Below are 23,685 nucleotides of genomic sequence, written 5' to 3'. Positions count from 1 at the left end.
GCTGCAGGCAGTGACCAGTGCACGTTGCACTGACACCATCCCCACACGCCTCCTGCGCACAGCCCTCACCATTGATCAGGTATGGGTGATTGCAGCACTTCCGCAGCTCCATCATGGTGTTGATGAGGTTGGGCATATTATGCTGGTTGGCACCCTTGGAGAGGAAGGAGAAGTTCTTCTCCAGGATGGCCCGGTAGTATTTCTTCTGGATGTTGGTCAGCTCCACCTCAATGATGGTCTCCTGCTTGGGTGCCAAATTCTTCTCTACGTCGTCCTTCAGCCGTCGCAGCATCATGGGCTTCAGGATGGACTGGAGCTTCTTCACCTGCCAGAGCAAGCACAGAGATTTAGTGCTCTCCCTGCATGGCAAGCACACAGTGACAACAGCAGAGGGACCTGCAATGCTAGAGCCTCCCCAGGCTGGAAACCCACAACAAATGACCCTGAAGCAGCTGCTCTGCTAACAGCCAGGACACCTTCAGGGTCTGGCTTCCTTGGGTGACCAGCCCTAGGCCATCAGCTTCACACTCTTTTGCTGCCGGCAGCCTTGGGCACGAGTCTGCTCAAGAGGAGAGCTGAGAGCTTTGGTAGCAGCTGAGGCGATGGTTGCTCCATATGCCCATCCCTGCTCCATCAGAATGACCATCTTTGTGCAACCTCCACTTTCGCCAGACATTCAAATGGCAGCAAGACAGCCCAGGGGACAGAGCTGCTCTCCATGGCCCAGGCTCAAGGGCAACTTTGGAGGAGGGCTGCCCAGAGTAACCTGCCAAGGGCAACTGACACCTGGACTTACCCATCTCCTCCCTCCCCCTGCACTCCTGTTGGTCTCAGGACAGTCCGGGTGGGACTGCTGGGGTGGCTGTGCTGCCCAGGCATGCAAGGGGCAGCAGGGAGCGAGTGGGGGAGCAGACCCCACCCTGCTGTAGGCTGGTCTCATCTCTACAGAGCAGCGTTGGTGGCTCTGTCACAACTTTGCTTCTCCCAGCATGAGGAGTCCTATTCGCTTCCATGAGGCACGTGTCTGAGTGCGTGCCTGGCTTGGTGACCATCTGTCCCAGTAGCCTGTGGTACAGTCACCAGTGTCACTCTCCCAGATACCTGCTCCTCTGTCTTCAGGTCTCCAAACTCCTCCAGGAAGGCCGTCTCTGAGGGGAACTGCTGTGGCTCCAGGAAATTCAGGAGGCTGAAGAGCTCCTCCACCGAGTTCTGCAGGGGCGTCCCTGTCAGCAGCACCTTGTGCTCCTGTGTATACACAGAAAACAGGTTGCGGGCTCAGACCCACTGGCTGGGTCCGAGGGGTCCCAGGAGCACAATGCTCCTTGTCCTCCAGCCTCAGGAGCACTCCGGGTGGCCTGGGGACACACACGCTCCCTGAAAGTCTCCCCTGGCCATGGTGCCAGCCCTGACCCAGCCACTGCCATGCACAATCTTGTGGCTCCCAGGACATCCCCTGGACGTGGCCCAGTCCAGCTCTGTGCAGCAACAGCCAAACCCGAGAACCCCACCTGCCCCCAGGCCTCAGCCCTGTCCTGGCACAGACTCTCAGGCTGCGCTGGCACCGGATGGGGACGCTGGCACAGCCTGAGCCCCCTGTGCCCGGGGCTGGGACGTCCCTCCCCAGGGCTCGGGCAGAACAAGGGGAAACACGGCCCAGAGCCATGTGACAACAAGTGGCATTGGGGACCTGCTGCTAGTGCCAGCGTGAGCAGCATGCTCCACAGTCAGCAGTGACATGTACGACTGTGTCAAATGTGCACTGGGAATGAGCAGGAGCTTTTAGTAGAGGTTCACCATGTAGGTGAGACAGGGGTCCATGTAGGGGTCCAGACATCCCCCAAGACCTGAGGGTGTGAGGATCAATGGCCCCTCAAGGACAATGCGCTCCCTTCCCACACCGACACCATGGGCTCTGGCTTCAGGCACCCCCGGGTGCTGCCTCTCGGGGCGCAGCAGCCGCTCTGTGCCAGCAGTGCCAGAGGCCTGGGTGCTCGCTCACTGCTTGGGCTAATCCTCCTGCCCAAGCGAATGCAGGGAATATCCCCTGAAATCACAGCTATGAAGGAAGGGCAGTTGTAGGGTGTGAGGCTCCCACAGGGTTTGTACAAAGAGAGGTGATGGTTACAAAGCAGGGCCAGCAGCAATCCTGCTTTGCCCTGGACTACTCACAACCCAGCAGGGACCTGCACAAGAGAAACAGCTGGGTCTTTGGGAACTGGAGACCTAAGACTAATAATTTTCAGAGGCCTCACCCAGCTACAGGTGAGTGTGGTGGAAACTGGGTAGATCCAATAGGTCTAATGGCCCTTGGTCCAGCAAACAGCAGTGCCGCCTTTCCCAGGGCTGGAAAGGAGCTGGACATCCAAATTAATTTTTCAGAGCAGCCCACTGATCCCTTTTTCACCACGCACAGTCCTGCACCCTCATCCCTGGCAGGGATTGGTCCCACGTTTGCAGAGCAGTAAGAAACCAGCCAGCACCCTGCAGCCCTGCCCACCGCAGGGCAGGAGGCACAGCGCGGCCAGAGGATGCCGTGCACGGCCGGGCAGCGACTGCCCCGTCTGCTGCAGCAGCCTAAGCTGCGCTGCACGGTCAGGAGTGCACATGGACCGGAAGGCATGGGGGGCTGTGGGTTATCATTCCCCTTCAGCATAAAGGAGTTTGTGACAGCTGCAGGGCACCAGTGCCCCAGCCATCCAAGGGTGCCCCATCACCAGCACCGCTTCAGCAACTGATGGGTCCTGGATGGTTTACGCTCTGACGGGAGCTCTCAGCCCTGGCAGTGGCATCTGACCGCTAGGCATGGCCAGCTCTGGCCCCCCTGATCTCATGTGAACCTGGGCAGAACATGCTCACCAGGGCCATGAGCTTCAGCCCCTCCAGGAGTTTGCAGTTCCTGTTCTTCAGGCGATGAGCCTCATCAATGACCACACAGCGCCACTGGATCTTTTTCAGCTCCGGGCAGTCGGCAAGAATCATCTCAAAGGTGGTGATAACCACCTGGAACTTGAAGATCCCAGGGAGAGGGTTACCCTAGGGAGACATAAACCACACGCAGTGCTTGACTCTTGCAGGGTGGCAGACACTGTCAGACATCAGTGTTAGCATCTGGGTCCTAGCTGGGACCTCCCCATCTCCCTTAAGCTGCGGGCAGGGTCCTGCAGGCCTCCTTGCTGGCTGCAGGCTGCGTCTCTCCAAAGCAGACGCTGCTTCAGGGCAGACAAACAGGCCTGGATAAGAACCACAGCTGGGGCTCTGCTGCATTGTCCCCTTTCTGCATGAGTTGGGCCTGTTCTCCACTCCCACACAGTGCACCCTGAGCCCATGCCAGCAAAGAGGTCTTAAAACATCACTTTTCCCTCTCCAGGTGAACCACGAGCTCCACGCACAGCTCAGAGCCTCCCAAGTAAAGGAAGCCAGGGCTGGGGGCCGCACCCCGGGAGTGTCGTGTGTGTCAGTCACCTGTGCGTCCCTGTACACCATCTCGTACTGCTGGATCATCTGCCGGCTGATCTGGCTGCCGTGGTACACGATGGCATTCATCTCCGTCCAGGTGCGGAACTCCCTCTCCCAGTTGGTGATGGTGGAGAGAGGTGCAATGATGAGGAAGGGGCCGTGGATGCCCATCAGGAATATTTCTGAGAGGAAGGTGATTGACTGTATTGTCTTCCCCAGCCCCATCTCGTCAGCCAGGATGCAGTTCTTCCTGCAGAGATGGACAGGGGCAGGTGAACGGGGTTCTCGGGGGCCGGAAACACGCTGTTGCCAGCTCCTCGATGGGATGTCAGGCACACCACCTCCACCCACACCTCTCTGACCCTGCAGCATGGAGGAACGTTGGTACAGTGGCCCAAATCAGTCTGGGTAAGCCAGACCATCCAACTTCTTGCAAGACGATGGACTCAGTGTGAACGATGCTGTCCTTTGGGCGCACACTAGCCAGTGGGAGATGTGTCTGATGGCCTGCTGCAGCTGAGAACACGCAGATTCCTGCACTCCTGCCGCAGAAATGGGTCACCAGTAGCCTGGCCAACACCATAGCTAAGCCCCACTATCTCCAAGACTCTTCAGCATTCACCAGGGAGAAACAGCCCTAAAGACTCAGTTGCAAAGCTAAAACTAACACAGTTTTTCTGGCAGCTGCCTGCCAGCTCCTGCACTGGAAGGTCTCAGCAGCTGCTCTGTCAGGCCCATTTGTCAGCTCTGCTCCCCCAGCACTGCTGCTCCTATGACTGCACACAGCAGGACTCCTCGTGGGAGCACAGGGCTCCAGCCCCTCCTCACCTGTTATACCAGTTAAAGAGCAGCCAGTTCATTCCCTCCAGCTGATACTCCCGCAGCTGGTTGCTGTTCTTATACTCCCGGGACTTCTCCAGCTTCTGCCAGGAGTCAGATGCTGGGCGCTCCTAGGAGGAGAGAGCAGGAGCAAGGTCCGTGGCGGGGAAGAGGCTGATGCTCAGCGAGGGCAGGCCCTGCTTCTGGGGCTGCGCCTCGGGACAACCCTTCACAACAGTCACTGACAGCTGATTCACAGCAAGGTCTGGGCCACCAGATCCCACCCTCAGGTCCTGCTAACTAAACCATCTGGAGGGGAGGATACGGGGCTTGCACTGCAGCAGTGGGGACAAGAAGGCCCCTGCCTGCCCAGGGCAGCGAGCTGCCAGCCGGGTACGTTACCTCTGGGTACGTTACCATGTGCTTGATTTCTGGAGGGATTTGGAGGGCTTCGAACTCTTTAATCTTCCCTGGGTCAACATCCTCCTCCAGCTCCCAGGTGCTCTCCTCGTAGGGCAGCGAGCACCACTTCACCAGGTAGTGAGTCACCTCCTGCAGCACCGAGAGAGGCTGGGGGTCAGCGCAGGGCTCCGGCCACTCAGCCCCTGCGTCTGGGCGCAGTCCTCCATTTACCCCTGTGCCAAGGGGTCCCTGGGGATGTGCAGGGCTGGGAAGGCCTCAGGGTGCTCAGAGATGACACGCGATGCAGGTTGTGGGTCTGGGCCGCCTGCTCAGCCTCTTTCCCTCCCTCCACGGAGCAAATGACACAGCCACGTACCTCCCCGGTGTCAGGGTCCTTCGTGTGAGCCACCTCCAGAATTCGATCTACCTCCACATAGTCCGGGTTGAACAAATCCTCATCAGGCTGCGATAGCAAAGAGTAAAAAGAGAGGTAAGTTCAAGGTGATTCCAGAGTTAACCAGATGGCAAGCATGAGCAAACAGCTGCAGGACACCTGCCCCAGGACGCTGCTTACTGTGTGCAGCACACCAAGTGCCCTGGGCACAGGTACGTGACATCTGTCTCTGGGCAAGGAGGACACAGGAGCCCTGCAGAACACAAAGCTCTTGCTTTAGAGCAGCTGCGGGCTCCACACTGCCCTTGCTGGGAGGCAGAAAGGTCCTCAGCAGCCCATCTGGCCCCAAGGTACAAAGCCCTGAGCTGCACGCTCCAGCTTACATGCAGCACCCAGAGCTGTAACTGCCACAGCAGAGCCACACAGAGCACCCGCTGAACTCCTCTGCAAGGGACAACGTTGTGTTCTCTGTTTCTGCCTCTCCTCCCCACCTTCAGCTGCAGCAACTGCTCCTGAGGCTCATCTTCCTGCCAGGAATCCCTGGGGAGCAGCAGGCTCTAGACTAGCAGTTGTCCTCAAGAGACACATTGTCTAGGGCTTGGGCAGGAGAAAAAACAGGATTCTATGTTCACAGCTCCTCAAGTCCCAGTTAGTCACAGGAAAAAGCATTTGCTCCTTGCTAAATTGTTAGTGGTACAGTGCATTCCAACACATGCTTTTTCTCTGCATCCTGGGAAAGACCCCAAACAGACTCACGAGTCAGAAATATGTCACACACCCCCAGCATTCCAACTACATTCATGGAGAAATTTTCATAGCCTACTGGCCTGATTTATACTTGTAAGGGCAGTTTGAGGAGTTCCAACAACTATCTCCGAAGCAGCAAGATAAATTATAGAACACCTTTCATATTAAACAAGATTAATCTGCTTACAGAGCAGAGCAGGCAGGAGCTGCCCTAAGCCCAAGTATTTATAGCTCACTCTCTCCCACAGCATCTCTGCTCCACCATGAAAGCACCTCCAGCACTGCACGCTGCCCTCCCTCGCACTGAGCAGCGCTTCCAGGGTTGGCGGTGCCTTGCAAGTGACATTTGTCACCCTGCCCACACCTCTGCCAGTGACACTGCGGGTGTTGAGGGCACTGTCACAGCCCCTTGGCTCCAGCACCCCCACCCACTCACCCTCCTCTGCTGTGCCCTGGTTCAAACCAGCCTGGAAGCTCAGGGTGCCAGGCTGCTGCCCAGGCACTGTGGCGGTGCCAGCGAGGGGGCACGGGCAGGGCTCTGGGCAGCACCCCGACACTGCTGAGCTACGGCACAGTGTGCCCTGCCTGCCCATCCCCAGCCTGGAATTTCGGCGCTGGAGGCGCCAGAGGCAGCGCACAGCTCTTGGCCCGCTCAGCCCCACATTGGGCCCTGGAGGGCTGGGGTTGGGCACAGCTGGTTGTCACGCTCAACTCTCACCTCTGTAAAAATATGTTTCATCTGAGCCTGCTTGTTCCGGAAGCGCTTTATCTTCTGGGAGATCCTGGGGTCCTTCTCCAGCTCCTCCAGCGTTGCCCACTTACAGTGGAGGTAGGAGCTGTGGAGGAAAACAAAATCAACAAAACACGACCAAAGAGCCTTTGGACCCAATCCCATCACCACGCAGACCAGCAGGGACCTCGCAGCAGCCTGGAGAACACCCAGCCTGCGCCTTGCCATGTGAAACCCCAAACTGGGGGAAGCTGTGGCCCAGGTACCGGCCAAAACTGAGCACTTGGGCTGCAGCAGCTTTTCTGCTTCCCACTGCCGGGGCTGGCTCAGGAGGACAGGGGCAGCAAGACAGGGAGCTGGGAGCGCACAGCCCTCGCTCCTGCATGCACAGGGCCCCCTGCCACGGCACAGAGCACCACAACGCTGCACGTACAAGTTCCTGTACTTGACGTAGAACTCCTCCATCTCAAATGCCAGGCCTCCGGGATGAGCCTGCAACCAAGGGAAGGAGAGTTAGTGACAGTCAGAGCCTGTGCAGAACCATGGGGGCATCCTCTGTGTCCTGGGCAGACAGTGTTCCCTGTCCGGCCATGGGCTGAGCCCCACGGCCAGGGAGGGTAGCCGGGCACTCAGCACGTTGCCAGCCCTGGAGGCTCAGTGGCCCCAGGGAACATGGTGTGAGACCACTCTTGCACAAGGGGGACTCAAACACCTCCTGGGCATCAGGCTCATCTCCAGGGGCTTTCTGGTGTCCACAGCAGGAGAGGCACCACTTTGATCCCCCACCCAGAACGGTGCCAGTCTGGGCACACCGCAGCTGCACCCTGCGATGAGCGAGCACAAGGAACAGCACAGCAGCACCAACGCTGCTACATCTCATGTCCCTGCTGCACAAGGCAGCCAGATCCCGTCTCCTCCCTCTGCCCAGGGACTTCCAGCCCCACTGACACCTCTGCCACTCACCTCCTTCTGCACCATCCTGGAGGCAAGGATCTTCTCAATGATGTTGGCATCATCCTCAGGAGGCTCCTGGGGACAGGAGAGCACAGCGCTGTTTCACGGGCTCATGGTGTGGCTTGGCTCTGGCACCCTCCAGCACAGAACAGCGCAGGCTCCTCTCCCAGCCCACAAGCCAGTGGAGCCGGCACTGAGGGAGCGGGACAGCTCATGCAGCACTCATTTCCCACACCTGGGCATCCACCCTGGTGCTACCGGGCTCCAACCTGACCCTGGCCACAAAGGCTGGTGTGAGCACGGCCGGGGCACAGCGCTGCCATCGCAGCCGCATCCAGCGCTCCATGCTGGGAGCTCCCACGCTGACCCGCAGCCCAGCCAGCTCACACAGGCCCGTGGCTCAGTGCTGGCTGCCAGAGGAGCCTGCGCCGCCCCAGAGAGCTGCTGAGGAACATGGCCAGGATCCAGCGGGGAAGCCTGCAAGTCCAAGCCACGGGGGAGCAGCCCTGAGGCCTCAGCACACCCACCTTGCCCTGCCAGGTCAGCCCTGACACGGGAGCAGCCTTGTGAAGAGGGAACTAGAGAGGGACACGGGAACACTATGAAAACCATTAGTGACCATTATTAGTATCTAGCAGCTTTGTTAGAAACCAAAGGTAGGGAATGAGCTGCAGGATCCAAAACACTGACCAGCAGGAAGGAGCTGCCAGCACCCACTGGGAGCCAGCGCTGAACCAGCAGGCAAAGGCAGCAGGGCAGCAAGACCTGACCTGCAGTGACACCGGCTGGTCCCTGCCACGCTGCCCAGAGCTCTGCCACGCTGCCCAGAGCTCTGCCACGCTGTCCAGAGCTCTGCCACGCTGCCCAGAGCTCTGCCACACTGCCCAGAGCCCTCCCACGCTGCCCAGAGCTCTGCCACACTGCCCAGAGCTCTGCCACGCTGCCCAGAGCTCTGCCACACTGCCCAGAGCTCTGCCACGCTGCCCAGAGCTCTGCCACGCTGTCCAGCACATCAGCTTGGCTGGCAGGTGTCAGGCTGGGCATCTCTACACTTTGAGGCACTGATGGAGAGCAGCAGTGTGGGCAGAAAATGATGACCTGGCACCTACAAAACCCTCAGCTGGCAGAGCCAAAATAATAGACCAACCTCACAGACAGGAGCTACAGAGACAGGAGCCAAAGGTGGGCATGGGCAATGGTGGGTCATGCCTTCAGGGACATGTCCAGCTACACGGCATGTTCCAGAGGCCTTAGTCTCCAAGCAGGCGGGGGACAACTGGACCTGGACGCCTTTTGCCCATCCCTTTGTGCACTCACAGTCCCTGCACAGCCTCCCAGGCAGGCACGCTCTCACCCCATCCTTGTGCTGGGATCCCCCACTTTCTTGACCCTCAGCACTGACACCGTCGGGATGCTCTGTGTGGGGCAGGCGGCCCTGTCACCCCAGTCCCACATCCAGCCCTACCTCTGCCTGCCATGCCAGGGTAGAGGCGGAAAGCGCGGAGGTTCGCCCAGCTCCCAGCACAGCTATTGTCTCGCCATCATCATCCACCACCTTGAAATCCAGGTCCTCGTTGTATTTCCTCCTCTTCACTTGCCGTCCTGAGCGGCGTTTCTGTGTATGGGATGAAAAAGGCATTCATGGGCGGTGGGCAGACCAGGTACCTCCTCCTTGCTTGAGCAGAGGAGAGAAAACCCCAGGGCTGCCTGATGTCCAGCCCAACCCCTGCCGCAGTGGGATGGAGGTGGTGGGAAGAACAGGCAGCCCTTGGGGGCAAACTGATGTCTCCAGCATGTCTGACCCACACAGCTCCACCAGCCCCCGAGCCCCGAGGCAGAGGAGCCCTGCGGGGACACGTGCAGCTCCCCAGCCCTGCAGGGCTGACCTGCCTCTCTGCGCTGTGGCGGCAAAGAGCAGCTGCCCGGAGCCACGGAGGAGAGGGAAACTCCAGGCTGAGGGACCAGCAGCACCCAGGGCAGCAGCATGCACCCAACCCAAGGCCGCCAGCTGCCATTAAGCAGTGTGGCTGGTAGATCTCTGGGTCCAGGGTCTACCAGCCCTGCTGCTGAATGTGCTCTCTGATTGCTGCACCCCAGGACCCAGATCTCCCCTGCTCAGAGCCAGCTGAGGCCTCGAGACGTACCTGGCTGTCAGCTGACTCTGCAGACTCCTCTGGGCTCTGCACGGATGGGCTCAGGAGATCCTGATCCAAATCCAAACTGTCCACTGGTATCTCATTTTTCCTCTTCCCTTTCTTCTTCTTCTCCACAGGGGTGTCCTTGCTGCCAAGACAGACTAACAGTTAGGTCTTGTCCTAGGGACCCCAGGGACAGCCAGCAGGGCTCTGCTCCCACCAGGGCTCGGGTGGCAGCTCTGCTCTGCTCCCACCAGATCACCCAGAGGCCGGTCAAGGCTCCTGGGGCGCCCTCAGCATTGGGATCCCCAATCAGTGATGCTCATTCATCACCATCAAGTATTTCTGCATCCAGCTCCAGTACACTGGGATGAAAGTGTCCATCTGGCCATCTCTGGTGTGGGGCAGGAAGGGGTTGGGGGTTCCCCTCAGCCAGGGGAACAGCCCCACAGGGCTACATGAGATGGGGTCCAGCTCATGGCCAGCTCCTTTGGCATGGGCAGCCCAGATGTGTGAGGGCAGGATGCTCTGGATAGCGTCTCAGGTGATGAGGAACCAGGCCAGCTTCTCCCCTCCATGCAGGGTGGCCCCTTCTGTGACCACCAAGCCTCTAGAGCAAAAGCAGGTCCTGCACAGAGCACGGCAGCATCTGCCCCAGCTGGAGACCGAGACGGGGACCTGTGTCCAGCGCGGGTGCGAAGAGGTTCTCCCCACCAGCAACCCCAGCAGGCCAGGGCAACAAGGCACCCACAGACACATCCTGCTCCAACGAAATCAGGGATACAGCTCAGCAGCTCCAGGGGCAACCCGTGTCCTGGCACCCCCGAGACAAACCTTCTAGCCCAGTTTGAGAAGGACTGGCCATCCTGCCGGCAACCTCCCAAGTGTGCTGCCCAGCCTGGCCAGACCTCGGTAAATGCTTACAGCAGCGTTGAGGCAGAAGCTGCTCCAGTTCCTGGTTTGTCTTCCCTGACCCACAGCACCGAGTCCCATCCCGGGACGGCAGCTGAGCAGCCGCTGGCCTGTGCCTTCAGCCAGAGGGAGTTAAGGCCCATGATCGCTATGAACACGGGGAGGATGCAGGTCCCAGAGTCCCACCAGTGCAATGGCCAACACGTTGGTCACCACCACCTCCAAGGGCTGCCTGGGAGGCTCTGTCCCACCAGGAAACTGTCCTCCATGCTCCAGTTGTGGAGGGGATTTGGGCCCTGCTCCCTGTGCATCCCACCCGCTTCCTGTGAACACAAAACATGCAGACGCACCCAGCCCCGTGGCACGCGCTGGGGTCAGGGCCACCTGTCCCCGCGTGGCACCCAGCACCCACCACAACCTGCCCACGCAAGGGAAAGAGCCCAGGAAGCACCAGCGTAAAACAGCGTCTCTCAATGTGCCCGTCCACCCTCACTCTCTGCAGGGAACTCAGTTAAGGGAAAGATCTCAAAGAGCTGGTGCCTGTCCCCAGGCTGAGCAATGTCCCCTTCCTCACTCATGGCCACACCATCTGTCCGCTCCACAGCCCAGACCGGCACAGCGGCAGAGGAAGTTTCTTACAGAGCCGTGTCAAGGTTTTACCCACATCACATGAGAAAAATCACTGCTTGCCTGGGGCCAGCAAAAAACAAGCACTTAAAAATCTGCTGTTCAGGCCAAAAACGCCCCGGCCATGCACTCACACTTCAATTAGAGGCCCTGAAAATGCACTGCGAGCATTGCTGCCACCCGAGCAATAACTCCCGAGATATTGATTTGTAAGTCACAATTAACAACTGCTTCATTCATGAACCAGTAGTTGGCTATGATTAGAAATAATTTAGAAGAAATTATGCCACCATTATCTGCCACTTAGAGGACTCCCAGCAATCATTCCATCTGCGCCGAGGCTTCCCCCGCCTGCCGCTCGCCTCTCCCTCCCTGCGCTGCCGGGCCCAGCCAGCGGGCACAGGGGGACACGGCGCTGTCCCTGCAGAGCTGACACCCATGGGTGCCTCCGCCCCACAGCCGTGCCTCCCGTGGGTGGTTTGCTGGTGGCTGAGCCAGAGCCGAGGTGACAGTCCCACAGGAGGCTGGCAGAGTGGCTGCGGAGGGGGAAGCTGCCAGGAGGACCCACGGGCTGGACTTTCCAAGCGGCAGGGTGGGCCTGATCCTCCTGGAAGGTGGGGGCGAGTGGGACGAAGCTCCACAGGCCCAGGCTGCACTGGGACGGGGCATCAGGAAAGCACAGAGCTCTGTGGCACCCCCAGACTCCCACATCTGGCTGCACGATATGTTACGGAGTTATATTAATTGACAGCCAGCACAGCAAGTGGATCCCTCCTCATCCCCCTCCTGGTACCCCCAAACCCCACCGTGCCTTTGCAGGAGGGACCAGGGTGTCCAGCTCTGCAGCCGGGGTTCCACTGCCACAAGCTCCACGTCCAGCAGCAGGACCTGCCCCCCAGCTCCCCACGGCAGGTCATACTGTAACCCTCCCCACCCCAAGCCTCTCCTTGCCCTCCCGGCACTGTCCGCATATCTGTCCATCCCCATCTGCTCTGGCTCACTGGCCCACGACCGCTCATGGTTCCCTCACATGCAGAGCCCCAGGCTGAAGGGACACCAGCAGTGACAGCGCTGCACAGCCCAGGGACTCGCTGGGGACACGGCACCCAGCCCTCGCCCCGCGGAGCTCCGTGCCAGCTTGGCATGGGAGCGATGCTGCCCCACCCCTCCCCTTCCCCACAGCTTCTCTTCCCCACCAGCCCACACCGATGGCACTACCGGCCCCCCTGGCACCAGCTCCACATCTGCGGTCAGCGAGCTCCAAAGGAGCCGGGCTGTGGAAGACCCCGGGCTCGGTCCTCGTGCTGCACACGTGTCCTGCGGGCAGGCAGATGGGAGCGAGGTGGGCAGATCCCACTGACCCTGGGACGCCCATTCTGGTGACCACTTCCAGGAAAGGGCCCTCGAAAAGCTCAACCAAACTGGTGTTTTCCAAGAAAGGCAGGTTTTGCTGAAAAATTCCCAGCTGGCTCCTACACTAATCCCATTTACAGCAGAAATATATCCACCCTATGGATTATTCACAGTACAGGAGGAGGGCCCAGCTCCAATCGATAGGCCTGCTTTGCACAGGCCTCTCCAAAAACACTTATTCTCACCAGTCCACAACAGTAAACCAAATGACGCTGGTGCTGCTGAGACCTGCTCTGCTATCTGCACACATTCCCAATTAAAAAGCAGCCAGAGCTAAGAAATAAGAGCTTCTGGCCAATCAGCCCGTTAATTAAAAGGATGAGGAATTACCGGAGGCAGTGGCACTGGCTGTGCAGTACAAGGGAGTCCTCAGGCCTCCCCCTGCTGCCAACCTCGTCTGCCAGCACAGCTCCGCAGCCACGAGGGAAGGACAGGTCCTGCTGGCCAGGATGGGGGGAACAGACAGGATGAGCTCCAGCATCCCCAAAGCTGAGCCGAGGGAAGGCCAGGCTGCCGGGCCCCGGCCGTGTGGGGACCCTCGCCTGCACAGACAGCCCGGGGTCAGGTTCGGCTCACTCACACACCCTCTGCCCGCACCCCAAAACAGGCGTGACAGGCACCATGTACCTTGCTGGCCTGGTGACACCTCCCTGCGGTCCCTCTGCCCCCCAGGACACTCGGCATAAGGGCCAGGCCAAGGAGGGGCCAAGACTCTTTGGTCTCTTCTGGATCTGGGGTCTCGTCCCCCAAAAGGGCACTCACATGTCCTGTCTCTGTGTGGCCAGAGGGCTCATTCTGGCCTCCCGACCACCACGTCCAGCCCGCGCACCTGCAACGTGGTGGCCCAGCGCAGCTCTCTTGGCCAAAGCTCCTGCAAGCCCACAGCCCCATCCACACCGGGCACAGCGACCAGGTCACACCACCACCCACCTGCTCTTCCTGGATCTTGCTCTGGGGGCAGGCTCAGAGCCGTTCTTCTTGTCTTTAGGTTCCTTGGGGGCTTTGGGTTCCCGAGGTTTTCGGGGCTTCTTGGCCACCTCCCTCTGCTTGGGCTCCTTCGGCTTCTTGGGCTCCTTGGCCTTTTTAGGCTCTTTTGGTTCTTTAGGCTCTCTCCTCCTCTTTGGTTTCACCTCCACAGATGCTTTTTCTCCCCCTTCCTGCTCTCCCAGATCCTTTTTCTTCCGTTTCTTCTTCACCCCCGTGCCCCCACCCCCACTGTCCTGCATCCCGTTCTGGGTGCTCGTCCGCTTCTGCGGAGCCTCGTCAGGCTCCTCCTCTGGGCACTGGCACTGGCCACCCGTGTCCATGGCTGTCACCGTCACCTGGCTGGGCACCTCGTCCTGCTCCTCGCTGCTGCCAAAGGGGTCCTGCGCCTCGCACTCCCAGGCATCCGACATCGGGGAGCAGCTCAGTGCTTTGAAGTTTGGTGGCTGCAGAGAGAACAGAAAGGCGGCATGTGAAGCAAATGCCACATATAGAAATAGCAAGTGCTTTAGGGGGACCTGCAGCCCCAGACAGGCTCTAATCACCTGGGTGCAGTGCAAGCAACATCCCTCAACCTACAGGGTCTATGGCTAATGGCCACCGCACACAGAGGCAGCTCACGGCTGAGGACACCTCTTACCTGCCCAACAGGGGCTCACAGGCTGGAAAGGCCTTTCGGTTCCCCCCAGCCCATGCAGCTCCAGCGCTGGCCCCTCTGCTGTGCCCCCTGGCACCATCCTGCCTCTGATCGCACCCTCACACCCCACCTGCTGAGCCCCAGAGTGACCCACATGCCCAGGCCACCTCCTGCCCATTGCACAGAGCCAGGGACTGTCCCAGCAGGGCATGAGAGGGCATTAAGGATGCTGTGTGGCCTCTGCAACAAGAAACAGGCCCCCAGGTCCACTCAGGGAGTTAGACCTGCACCTTTCCTGAGAGCTGCTGGGTGCTTGGGAGCCAAAGCTGCTCTTCCTGCTCCAGCTCTTCCTTCACGTCCCACAAACTTTCCAATGCTGGACACTGACGGGAATTCAGCTGCCTCTTGGCGCGCTCCGCCATGGCAGCCCAACCAGAAACAGCCTGAAAATGCCCAGGTGTGCTCAAGCAGCAGCAGGAGTGTCTGCCACCAGGAGCCCGGGACTGTCAGCAGCGATCCCGGCTCCTCAGGAGCAGCCCAGGCCGGTGGGGCAGGCAGGGGACAGCTGGAGGAAGGGACCTGTGGGTGAGGGTTCACAGTGGGGACCAGAGACATCCCTTCCAGCAGCTGCCAGAGGGGCAGAGACAAGGGCTGCACAAAGGGCCGGGCAGAAGTGTAGCTGTGCACAAGGATGGGGAAAGGAACACGTCAGTCTCCAGCCCAGCTGCTGTGCAGTGAGTTCCCATCCCCAGTGTCCCGGCACAGGCAGCGCCTGGCCCTGCCTGCACGCTCAGCCGGCCCACGGCTCCCTCTGCTCTCTGCCTGTGGCCGGGGCCACGGCCAGCACCCATCCCTGCGCCTGTCCCTGCGCTCTGCCCCGGCAGCACCAGCGCGGAGCCCCGCGGGAGAGCCAACCCCACATCCTCCACAGGAGAGGGCAAACTTCTCACCCACAGCCACCCAATCCACTCCTTCTAACTGGTGCCCAGCCACGTCCCAGGGGAGCTGTGGCCACCCCGGCCTGGCTCAGCACCATGGGGCTGCAGGTCAGCACCAGCCCGGGCCCGGCAGTGTGACCAGGGCTGGAAGCTGGTCCTGCAGGTGGGTGTTTGGTGACTGTCCTGTGAGGCTGAGGCCCTGTCAGGCCTGTCCTACCAGCCTGGGGGTGGCAGCCCCTCGCAGGGGAGCTGTGGGGCTGTGGTGAGCGGCCTGGGTGGTGCTGGGCAGTGTTGTGCCCGCGGGGACAGTGGCAGCGCTGGCCCCTGGCACCCTGCGCCCACAGCTGCCCTGGGCCAGGGGTGCGGATTCCTTCATGAGCCACTTCCCCGGTGCTGAGGTGCCGGTGCCTATGGCAGCAATGCCCGGCCCCACGGAGCCCAGCACCATCCAGCTCTTCAGACATCCCCAAGCTGCGGGAGAGAATCTAAATGTTGACATCCCATGGCTGAGAACTGGAGCCCATTCAGAGTGGTCTAGGCACAGGGCACTGTGTATGCTCAGATTTCTGATTTGCATTAGAGGGAAGCATTAAATGAAACCGGCTGCAAAGGGGAAAAGACACCCGAGGCACCTCCAGCCCCCCAGGCACCTACAGGTATCCACAAGCGGGGCTGCCGGCACATGTGGCACCAGCCGGGCCGGCTGCACCGGCACCTGCCCGCACGCGGCCACCCTGGCCCTCTGCCCTGGCCGCAGCTGCTCCCGCGACCTGCGACGGGGAGATCACCCATCCTGTCACACGGACAAGCCATCAAAGTGCACCCAAGCAACTGAGGGGAACCTATTCTGGACTGGGAAAAAATCAGCACTAGAGATGTTGCCTCTGAGCCCACAGGCTGAGCAACAGGATCAGTCCCAGCCTTTGCATTCCTCAGATCTTGCAAGCTCGGGATCAGCTGGAACAATTCACTGGATTAGCTACAAAGCTCGCAGACCCCCAAGGTCTCCTTCTGCTCCTGCGCTAAACAGCAGCCAAGTGCAGACACCAGACAGAAAGCAAATCTTCAGCACCGCTGCACAGCACGAGGGTGAACTACTTCTTCCCAGCCACAGCTTGTAGCCCTGAGTCTCGCAAGGGGCCGCCAGCCTCCAGGCAGACCCCTCAACGATCTGGCTATTGCAATGCAACAATCCTTCTGCTCCTCCTGCATCGCCTCCAGGCTGCCAACGGCCCCCAGCCTCTGGGTGAGCACACCACCATGGCAGCACAGACATGTTGGTACAGGGAACTAACTAACTAACACTTGAAGAACTAACCCTTGAAGAGCTAACCCTTAACCCACATAGAATTGCCTAGCTTAGGGTTTTGTGTAATTTATTGTATGAGAAACAGGAGATCGCTGATGACTTCACAAGCCTTGCAAAGATAAAAAACCCTTAGCTGCATCCTTGGGTGAACTAGATAACAGAATCCTGGGCACAGGACAGGAGATAAACCAGTTCTAACCAACTCATCAGTCTGAGTCCCAGCCAACTCGGCGCGCCAGGCCGGGGTAAGAGCGTACAGCGGGGGAGACCCCGGCCCACCATCACTGCACAGGCGCAGCCGGGAGGGACCGGAGGTGGAGACTATGGAAATGATTTCCCGGATCTCATTGTAATAAGAAACCCCTTCTCGGGGACAGGTTATGAATATGTATAGGCATTCCTAGAACTTTCATGAATATGTAATACTTTACAGCATTAAACCAAGCTCGCAACTGCTGGAAATTTACACGTCTTGGGCAGAGCTGCCCCGTGTGTCCAGTGCTGAATAAACATACCTCTTTATAACCTCACAGGTTGTAAAGTAATTTCCGTGCCTCAGTGTCCACCTTGGCCACCTCCCAGGCAGCGCTGCGGCCCTGGCACCAGCAGTGCCGGCACTGTGCCATGGGATGTCCCGTGGCCATCACTGTCACAGCTGCTGTGGCACGGGGCAGCAGCACCTGCCTCCAGCTGGAGCAGCCACGAGGTCTGGTGCATGTCCTGCCATGGAAGGGCCACCAAACACCAGCCTGTGGGACCGAGCAGCTCATGGCCAGGGCTTGAGCAGGCACCGGGAAACCAGGCAAGGTACTGCCAGCCCCAGAAACCCTCCAGCACCCAATGCTGCTTCGTTTCTCTTGAGGTCAAAAGGCTCCATGTCATGTTCTTACAAGTCCATGGCAAGCTTACGCCATTCACATAAGCACAAAGCGGCAGCCAGAGCTCAGCACACTGCTGTGAGCCAGGAATGGGCTTTTCCTACTTCCCTTGCTGAGGTTCAGTTTATCCTGGCTTCTCGTCAACAGGAAGAGCCTGAGAACACAGTGCCAGCGTTATCTGTGCTCCTGCGTGGCTCCAAAGCACGCTCACAGCCGCAGGAGCACTGTCCCCGACCAGCCGCGGCCCCGGTGCCACCGGGAACCACCGCATTTGCTTCCACAGGGCCATGTCACACCGATGGGGACACAGCACCGCAGGGAGCTCTGCTGCAGCACGCTGAGTGGCCTGAGACACACATCCCCATGAGCCATCAGGCTGCCCACAGCTTTGCCTGGGCTACCGGCCACCATGTCTGCAGGAACAGCCAGCGGTGACACGCCAACACGTCCCTTCGCAGGGGAGAACCACGAGCTTCACGAGCCTAAACCTGGCACATCGCAGCCCCAGGATGCTTTCTGCAGCAGGCGGGCAGCGCAGGCAGTGTGGGCAGGACGGGCAGGACAGGCAGGGTGGGCAGTGCAGGCAGTGTGGGCAGTGCAGGCAGGGTGGGCAGGATGGGCAGTGTGGGCAGCACAGGCAGTGTGGGCAGCACAGGCAGGGCGGGCAGGACAGGCAGTGTGGGCAGTGCAGGAAGGGTGGGCAGGATGGGCAGTGTGGGCAGCACAGGCAGGGTGGGCAGGACAGGCAGCGTGAGCAGGGCGGGCAGGACAGGCAGGGTGGGCAGTGCAGGCAGGGTGGGCAGTGTGGGCAGGACAGGCAGCATGGGCAGTGCAGGCAGGGTGGGCAGTGCAGGCAGGGTGGGCAGTGCAGGCAGGGTGGGCAGCACAGGCAGGGTGGGCAGTGCGGGCAGGACAGGCAGTGTGGGCAGGGTGGGCAGTGCAGGCAGGACAGGCAGGGTGAGCAGGACAGGCAGGGTGGGCAGCACAGGCAGGGTGGGCAGCACAGGCAGCGAGCTCTGCCACCCCGTCTGCCCAGCCTGACCGCAGCTCGGAGCTCCAGCGGCAGGACAGCATCCAGACCACGGCAGCTAAGGGCTGCATGAACCCAACTGTGTAACCACAAGCACCAAAGCACCTGGTGACATTCCACACTACAAGCTGACAAAGTATGGGAAAAACCTGCTAATGTTGTTTTAATCATGCTGCCTTCCTAAGTGGCTTTTAGTTCTCAGGTTGTGAGAGCACCTTGTCACCTGCTCTGTTCCGTTCCCTGTTTTGCTGTTCCCCATCACATGCTCCCCCTGCAGAGCTCTCAGCCCAGCTAAGGGACAGGTGACAAGTCCCCTCTCCTCGGGCCTGGCCAGCTCTCAGACATCGTTCTGACTCATTGTTCTCCATTTCCCAAACACCAGATGTGCCTCTGGGACAACCTGCAGGCAGATCACACACTCTCTGCCAGCGTTTTATAGACCCCTCCAGAAGCGGGGACACCCTGAGCAAAGACACACAAGGCTGGTTCCCCCGTGTGCATTACTTGGCACATCTTAAGATTCTTCTTCAACTCTTCAGACTCCATTTCAGCACGTCTGATGACCGCAGGAACCAGCTGGTACCTTGTCCCCTGCTCTGCACCATGAAAACAGAGACATTCTTCCTCTGATTTGCTTCCTGTTCTTTAACCAGTCACTAATTTACAGGATTACCTCTGATCAGGACAATGCTTAACTTCTTTAAAAGCGTTTGGTGAGGAACTTTCTCAGCAGTGGTTTGGGAGCCCCTGAGCACTGTGCAGCCCAGATCAATCTCAGCCCGCGACGTGGCTGTCTCCAACATCCCGGGCAGATCGCAAGGACTAACTTTGATTTACAAAAGCCATGCTGACTATTCACCAGTGTAGTAGTTTCACAGACAAAGTGTTTATTCTAGTTCCTAATGATCTATCCAATACCCAACTAAACCTACTGTCCTTTAGTTTCACACTTGCTGCACCTCCCCTTCCATGGACGTGGCCCTGATGGGTGATGGCCCCCAACACTATTTGTTAGAGATTCCCAACATCTCATCAGGCTCCTTCACAATTCTAGAGCAAACACCATCAGAGCCAGGTGGCCTGTGTTACTTTACTACAAATGTCTTTATCAAAGCCTTTAATTTACGGGTGACCCCGATGGGTCTGGCACTGGCGATGTATCTGGGCTGGGAGCCGTTCTGCCAACCCTGCGTTTCCATGAGCACTCACTTGACACCTCAATGCTTATTTACCCTCTGACTCCTCTTCCAGGCTTTTTAGTCATAAGATATTTGGAAAAAAAAAGTTATTATCAGATGCTGGGTCTTTAGCAAGTGGTTCCTAAAAATCTTTTTAGTCCCGCCTTGTTTTACTTTTAAATTCCCTGAGTATGTGTCCTTTTTCTTACTACAACTTTTTTAACTAAAGGAAACCAGTATTTTACATTGAACAGCCTCTTCTACGTGTCTCTTACGTTCCTGTCTAACCATGCAGGGTTGTTGTTTCCGGGGTATTTTGGAGGTAGGGGAAGCAAAACCCCGACCTCCAGGTTTTGGGAGGTGATGCCCACCTCTGGTACCCAGGCAGCCTCCACACGTCCAGCGCCACTTTTATCAGTAAAGCTGTGCCTCTGCGCTGTCTCTCAACTGGCATTTTTTTGGTGACATTGTAATGATTTTACATTTTTGGAATAAGCTTTTCTGTAACTTTTGTACATTTTTTTATTCCCCGAGGAATCTTCTATAAATTACATTTCATACAGGAAAACAAGTCCCTCGGCAGCAGCTGGAGCACAAGGTCTTGTCCCATGTGTGTAACTACTATCAAAGAGAAGGTCAGAGGGACAAAAATGTTTGAAACCTCCCCAGAGAGCCGTGAAGGCTAACAGAGAGCACTTGTAATTGCACGACCCCATGAGGGGGCAAAGCCAAGGTTAGGGTGGGCTTTAACAGTGTGTTTCCTTGTTTCACTTCATTTAGAGTCCCCATTTGACTCGGCTTCCCAGTTTTCATTCAGGACGAGGGGAACACACCACCAGACAGAGGCGCGGCGGCTCCTGCCCCGGCCAGGCTCCCTCCCCTCTCCCAACCCGAGACCTGCGGCCGCCCCAGAGCTCCCCGAGCCCCCAGCAAAGAGCGGAGCTGGGCTCACGGGGACCTGAGGGAACAGTTAAAAACTCCCTCTGGCACGTGTGCTGGGTGCTCAGAGCCGTGAAGTTCGGCAGCGATTTCCCCGCAAGTGCCCAGGGCACGCAGCAGCCCGGGGCCCGCGGGATGGGCTGAGCCGTCCCCAAACCCCAGGTACCTGCGCAGGGAACCACGGAGAAGAGGAACGAGGGGGAACAGTAACTGCGAAGAGAAGGTGGAGAGGGAACGGGGGACAGGGAGGGGGCAGCTATGACAGGAGGTCAGGATGGCACTAAGATGTTACAGGATGAGGGTCCTACGGAGCAAGTGAGAATGGAGAACAGCAGGCAGTTTTGGGTGAAGAAAAGAGAAAATCAGGCCCAAGCACCTGGGAGAGGTTCAGCAGGAGGGGTCAGGCTGGGCTGGATGGGGCAGAAGATCCTGCAGCTTCTGCCCAGCCAGAGCCCCGTCCCCTCCACGGCCCACGAGCCCACATCACCCTCCCTGTGTCCAGCACTCCTGGGCTCCCACCCCATGCGCGGGCAGCCCAGCATCACCCCGTGGCCTGTAAAGGGGGCACTGATTACACAGCTGGCGCACTTGCCATGTGACACCCAGAAAGGCAGGAGCAGGGAGGCCCCCCTGGACCCACGTGCAGCACGGACAGGCCAACACTGCTGGAGGTGTGATGGGGATGAAGCGGACATTGCACGGGCATCGCTCCTGATCCGTACCCAAATCCTGCAGCACCACATGAGTCTGGGGCTGGGAGGGGAAAAGAAGCAACAACTCGATGTCCACCCCGCTGCCCATCCTGTGCCTCGGGGCCTCGCCCTGAGCCTATCCCCATAAAAGCACCGTGTTCTCAGCAGGGCAGAGCTCTGCCACAGCCTCAGGGTCTCAACAGCAGCTCCATCCTGCGAGGAGGCCACAGCTGAGCCCTTTTCACAGTCATCGCCAAGAGCAAAGCCAGCTCCCCTGGCTGCTGGGCTCAGACAACATCCACACAACACATCCTTGCCGGGCAGTGTGACCAGAGCCAGCAGCAGTGGCCACCCCACGTGCCATCTTGCACCTGAGTGCCAGTGTCATTCAATCCCCGCTCACTGCAGGCTCGCTGCAGGGTCCAGGCCTTCCTGCAGCCCCCCGGGAGAAGCAGGACTCCCCCAAAGAAGCCCTGCATTTGGGTCTAGGGCACAGCTCACTGCACACAGAGATCTGTCCTATATGTGGAGTGTCCATGGGGACCCTGACTGCAGGGCTCACCAAAGGTTTTCATGCTCTTCACACAGAGGTCGACGTCCAGGGCCTGCTCGGCTTCCCCCAGGGCACTGACCGAAGCCACCAGCAGCTGGAGGTGGCACCACCACCCAGCTCTGCCATCCCCAGATGGTCACACTGGCCGCCACCGGCCCAGTCTGTCTGCACAGCCGGCTGCAGAGCCCCATGACAGAAGTGGAAAAGGCAGCTCCTTCCACAGAGAGCGTTTCAGCAGGCTGCTGAGCCGTCCTCTCTGGTGTGCACAGCATGGGCTGGTGTATTCTAGTCGCTGGGTGTCCACACCCCTCATTTCCAGCTCTTAATGCAATGCAGCAGAAGCTAAAAATACACAAGTGCCACCCTCCGTCATGTCTCCGAGCAGGCTCTGCAGTCGCCATGGGATGTGCGTGATGGAGGTGGGGCCTGGCTCCATTCCTGAAACACTCCACTGAGACACAGCCCTCAGCAACTACAGCCGGGAAGCTCTGTCCTGTGGCCGAGCCAGCCCTGGTGCGCACGTCCTCACCGCCCTGGCACAGGGCACGGCAGGGGCAGCGGGAACCGGGGCTGCCCAGGGCTGGCCAGGCCGTGCTCCCTGCTCAGTCCTCTCTGGTCAGGGGGGAAGGCAGGAAAGGGCATGGAAAGAGAAGGGTCTGTGCAGCAGCAGGGTGAGGGGCCCTCGGGACCACAGGGGGGGACCAGAACCAGTGCTCCTGGCTGTGGGTGGAGGAGCAGGGCACCCTGGCAGCTCACCGCTCCCCTTTGTCCTTACAGCCACAGGTGCTGCTCAGCAGAGCAAAACTCCTCCGTGCACCAAGGGTCATCACACCTGACAGTCTCATCGTGACAAAGAAGCCCAGGATGGGCCAGGAGCCCACGGACACAGCCTGGGACAGAGCCCCAGGTGCCCCCAGGCTGGGGAGCCCCGTTCCCTGCACCGGCTCCCACTGCTGCCCACGCTCTGCTCCAGCCCCGGCAGCTCCAGTAACAGCCCTGGGCAGCATTTGCAGCAGGCAAGACAACCAAGTTCACGTTTCACTTAAACAGACCCACAAAATTCAGGAAAAGCTTTCATTTTATGCAGTGAGTGCCTGAAGCAAAGGCAAGCAGAGCTCCCACAGATGCTCCTGGGGGCCCGCACGCCCTGACATGTTCCTGCTGCAAGCGCTGCTCCTGCTGCCGCCCCACGCTGCCGCTGCGCAACCCCGGAGAGCAGGACATCCCCACCACCTCCATGTCCCGGCTGGAAAGCAGAAGAGCCCTCGAGGAGAAGGCTGGAGCCGGGGGTCACAGGGCTTCCCATCCCCTCCCTCTCCAAGAGGCAATCAGTGCTGCTCTGCTCCGACAGTCTGAGCGGACAGGAGAGCTTCCATGGGTCTAGAACAAGGGCATTTACAGGCACTGTGGGATAACTGCATTTATTTTAGTTCAATATTTCTCAGCTTATTCAACAAGTCAGAGCTTGGCAGAAATATGCAGAAGACCCTTCAGTGCCCAGAGAGGAGCAGGACACAGATGGGAGAGGCAGCCCAGGGGCAATGGTGCTGCTGAAGCCCCCAAAGAAAATCCATGGCTTGCTGTTGCTCTCCGAGGCAGCGAGAAACCCCTGTCCCACCTCTGCCAGCAGATGAGGCACCCTGGCATGAAGCCCCGTAAGTCACGAGGGAAGTGACAGGTTTCATGAGTTAGTCACAGCTTGGTGACAAATCCACCAGATTTTCATGCATTACTAAGACGAGTCGTGCAAACATAGACCCTGCCTGCGCTAACAACAGCCCCTCATCTGGTGCACCAGCTGGCAATGCCCTGCGTGCCAAGCCATCCTAACGCATGCAGGAAGGGCGGCACTGCTGCGGGGGACACCAAGGGGACACAGACAGGAGCTCCTCCCAGGACAGCTCCCTGCGCCACCCCAGCTCTCCAGCCCAGGCTTCACGATCCACCGGCGGTGGCCA

At 59.1% G+C, this 23,685-nt stretch overlaps 1 protein-coding gene across 17 annotated transcripts in view; it reads right to left on the bottom strand.

The window, feature by feature from the left end:
* Window positions 1-23,685, bottom strand: part of CHD6 (chromodomain helicase DNA binding protein 6) — an 88,028-nt gene that overhangs the window by 30,033 nt on the left and 34,310 nt on the right. For 14 of the 17 annotated variants that reach the window (XM_065032689.1, XM_065032683.1, XM_065032687.1 and 11 more), the window contains 13 exons: window positions 13,520-14,019; window positions 9,647-9,785; window positions 8,968-9,117; window positions 7,512-7,577; window positions 6,982-7,040; window positions 6,537-6,654; window positions 5,054-5,140; window positions 4,678-4,827; window positions 4,285-4,406; window positions 3,463-3,706; window positions 2,857-3,033; window positions 1,102-1,245; window positions 70-325 (listed from right to left, as the gene is read on the bottom strand). In XM_065032689.1, coding sequence (XP_064888761.1) covers window positions 70-325; window positions 1,102-1,245; window positions 2,857-3,033; window positions 3,463-3,706; window positions 4,285-4,406; window positions 4,678-4,827; window positions 5,054-5,140; window positions 6,537-6,654; window positions 6,982-7,040; window positions 7,512-7,577; window positions 8,968-9,117; window positions 9,647-9,785; window positions 13,520-13,986 — 2,179 coding nt within the window. In that variant the 5' untranslated portion in view covers window positions 13,987-14,019. The remainder of the gene's footprint in view (window positions 1-69; window positions 326-1,101; window positions 1,246-2,856; window positions 3,034-3,462; window positions 3,707-4,284; window positions 4,407-4,677; window positions 4,828-5,053; window positions 5,141-6,536; window positions 6,655-6,981; window positions 7,041-7,511; window positions 7,578-8,967; window positions 9,118-9,646; window positions 9,786-13,519; window positions 14,020-23,685) is intronic. The other 3 variants (XM_065032692.1, XM_065032681.1, XM_065032695.1) reach the window with 1 other exon arrangement.

Source organism: Columba livia, chromosome 16, assembly GCF_036013475.1.
Source record: "Columba livia isolate bColLiv1 breed racing homer chromosome 16, bColLiv1.pat.W.v2, whole genome shotgun sequence".
Taxonomy (NCBI): Eukaryota; Metazoa; Chordata; class Aves; order Columbiformes; family Columbidae; genus Columba; species Columba livia.
Note: the sequence above shows the minus strand (reverse complement) of the source record. Positions and strands in the feature narration are given on the sequence as shown.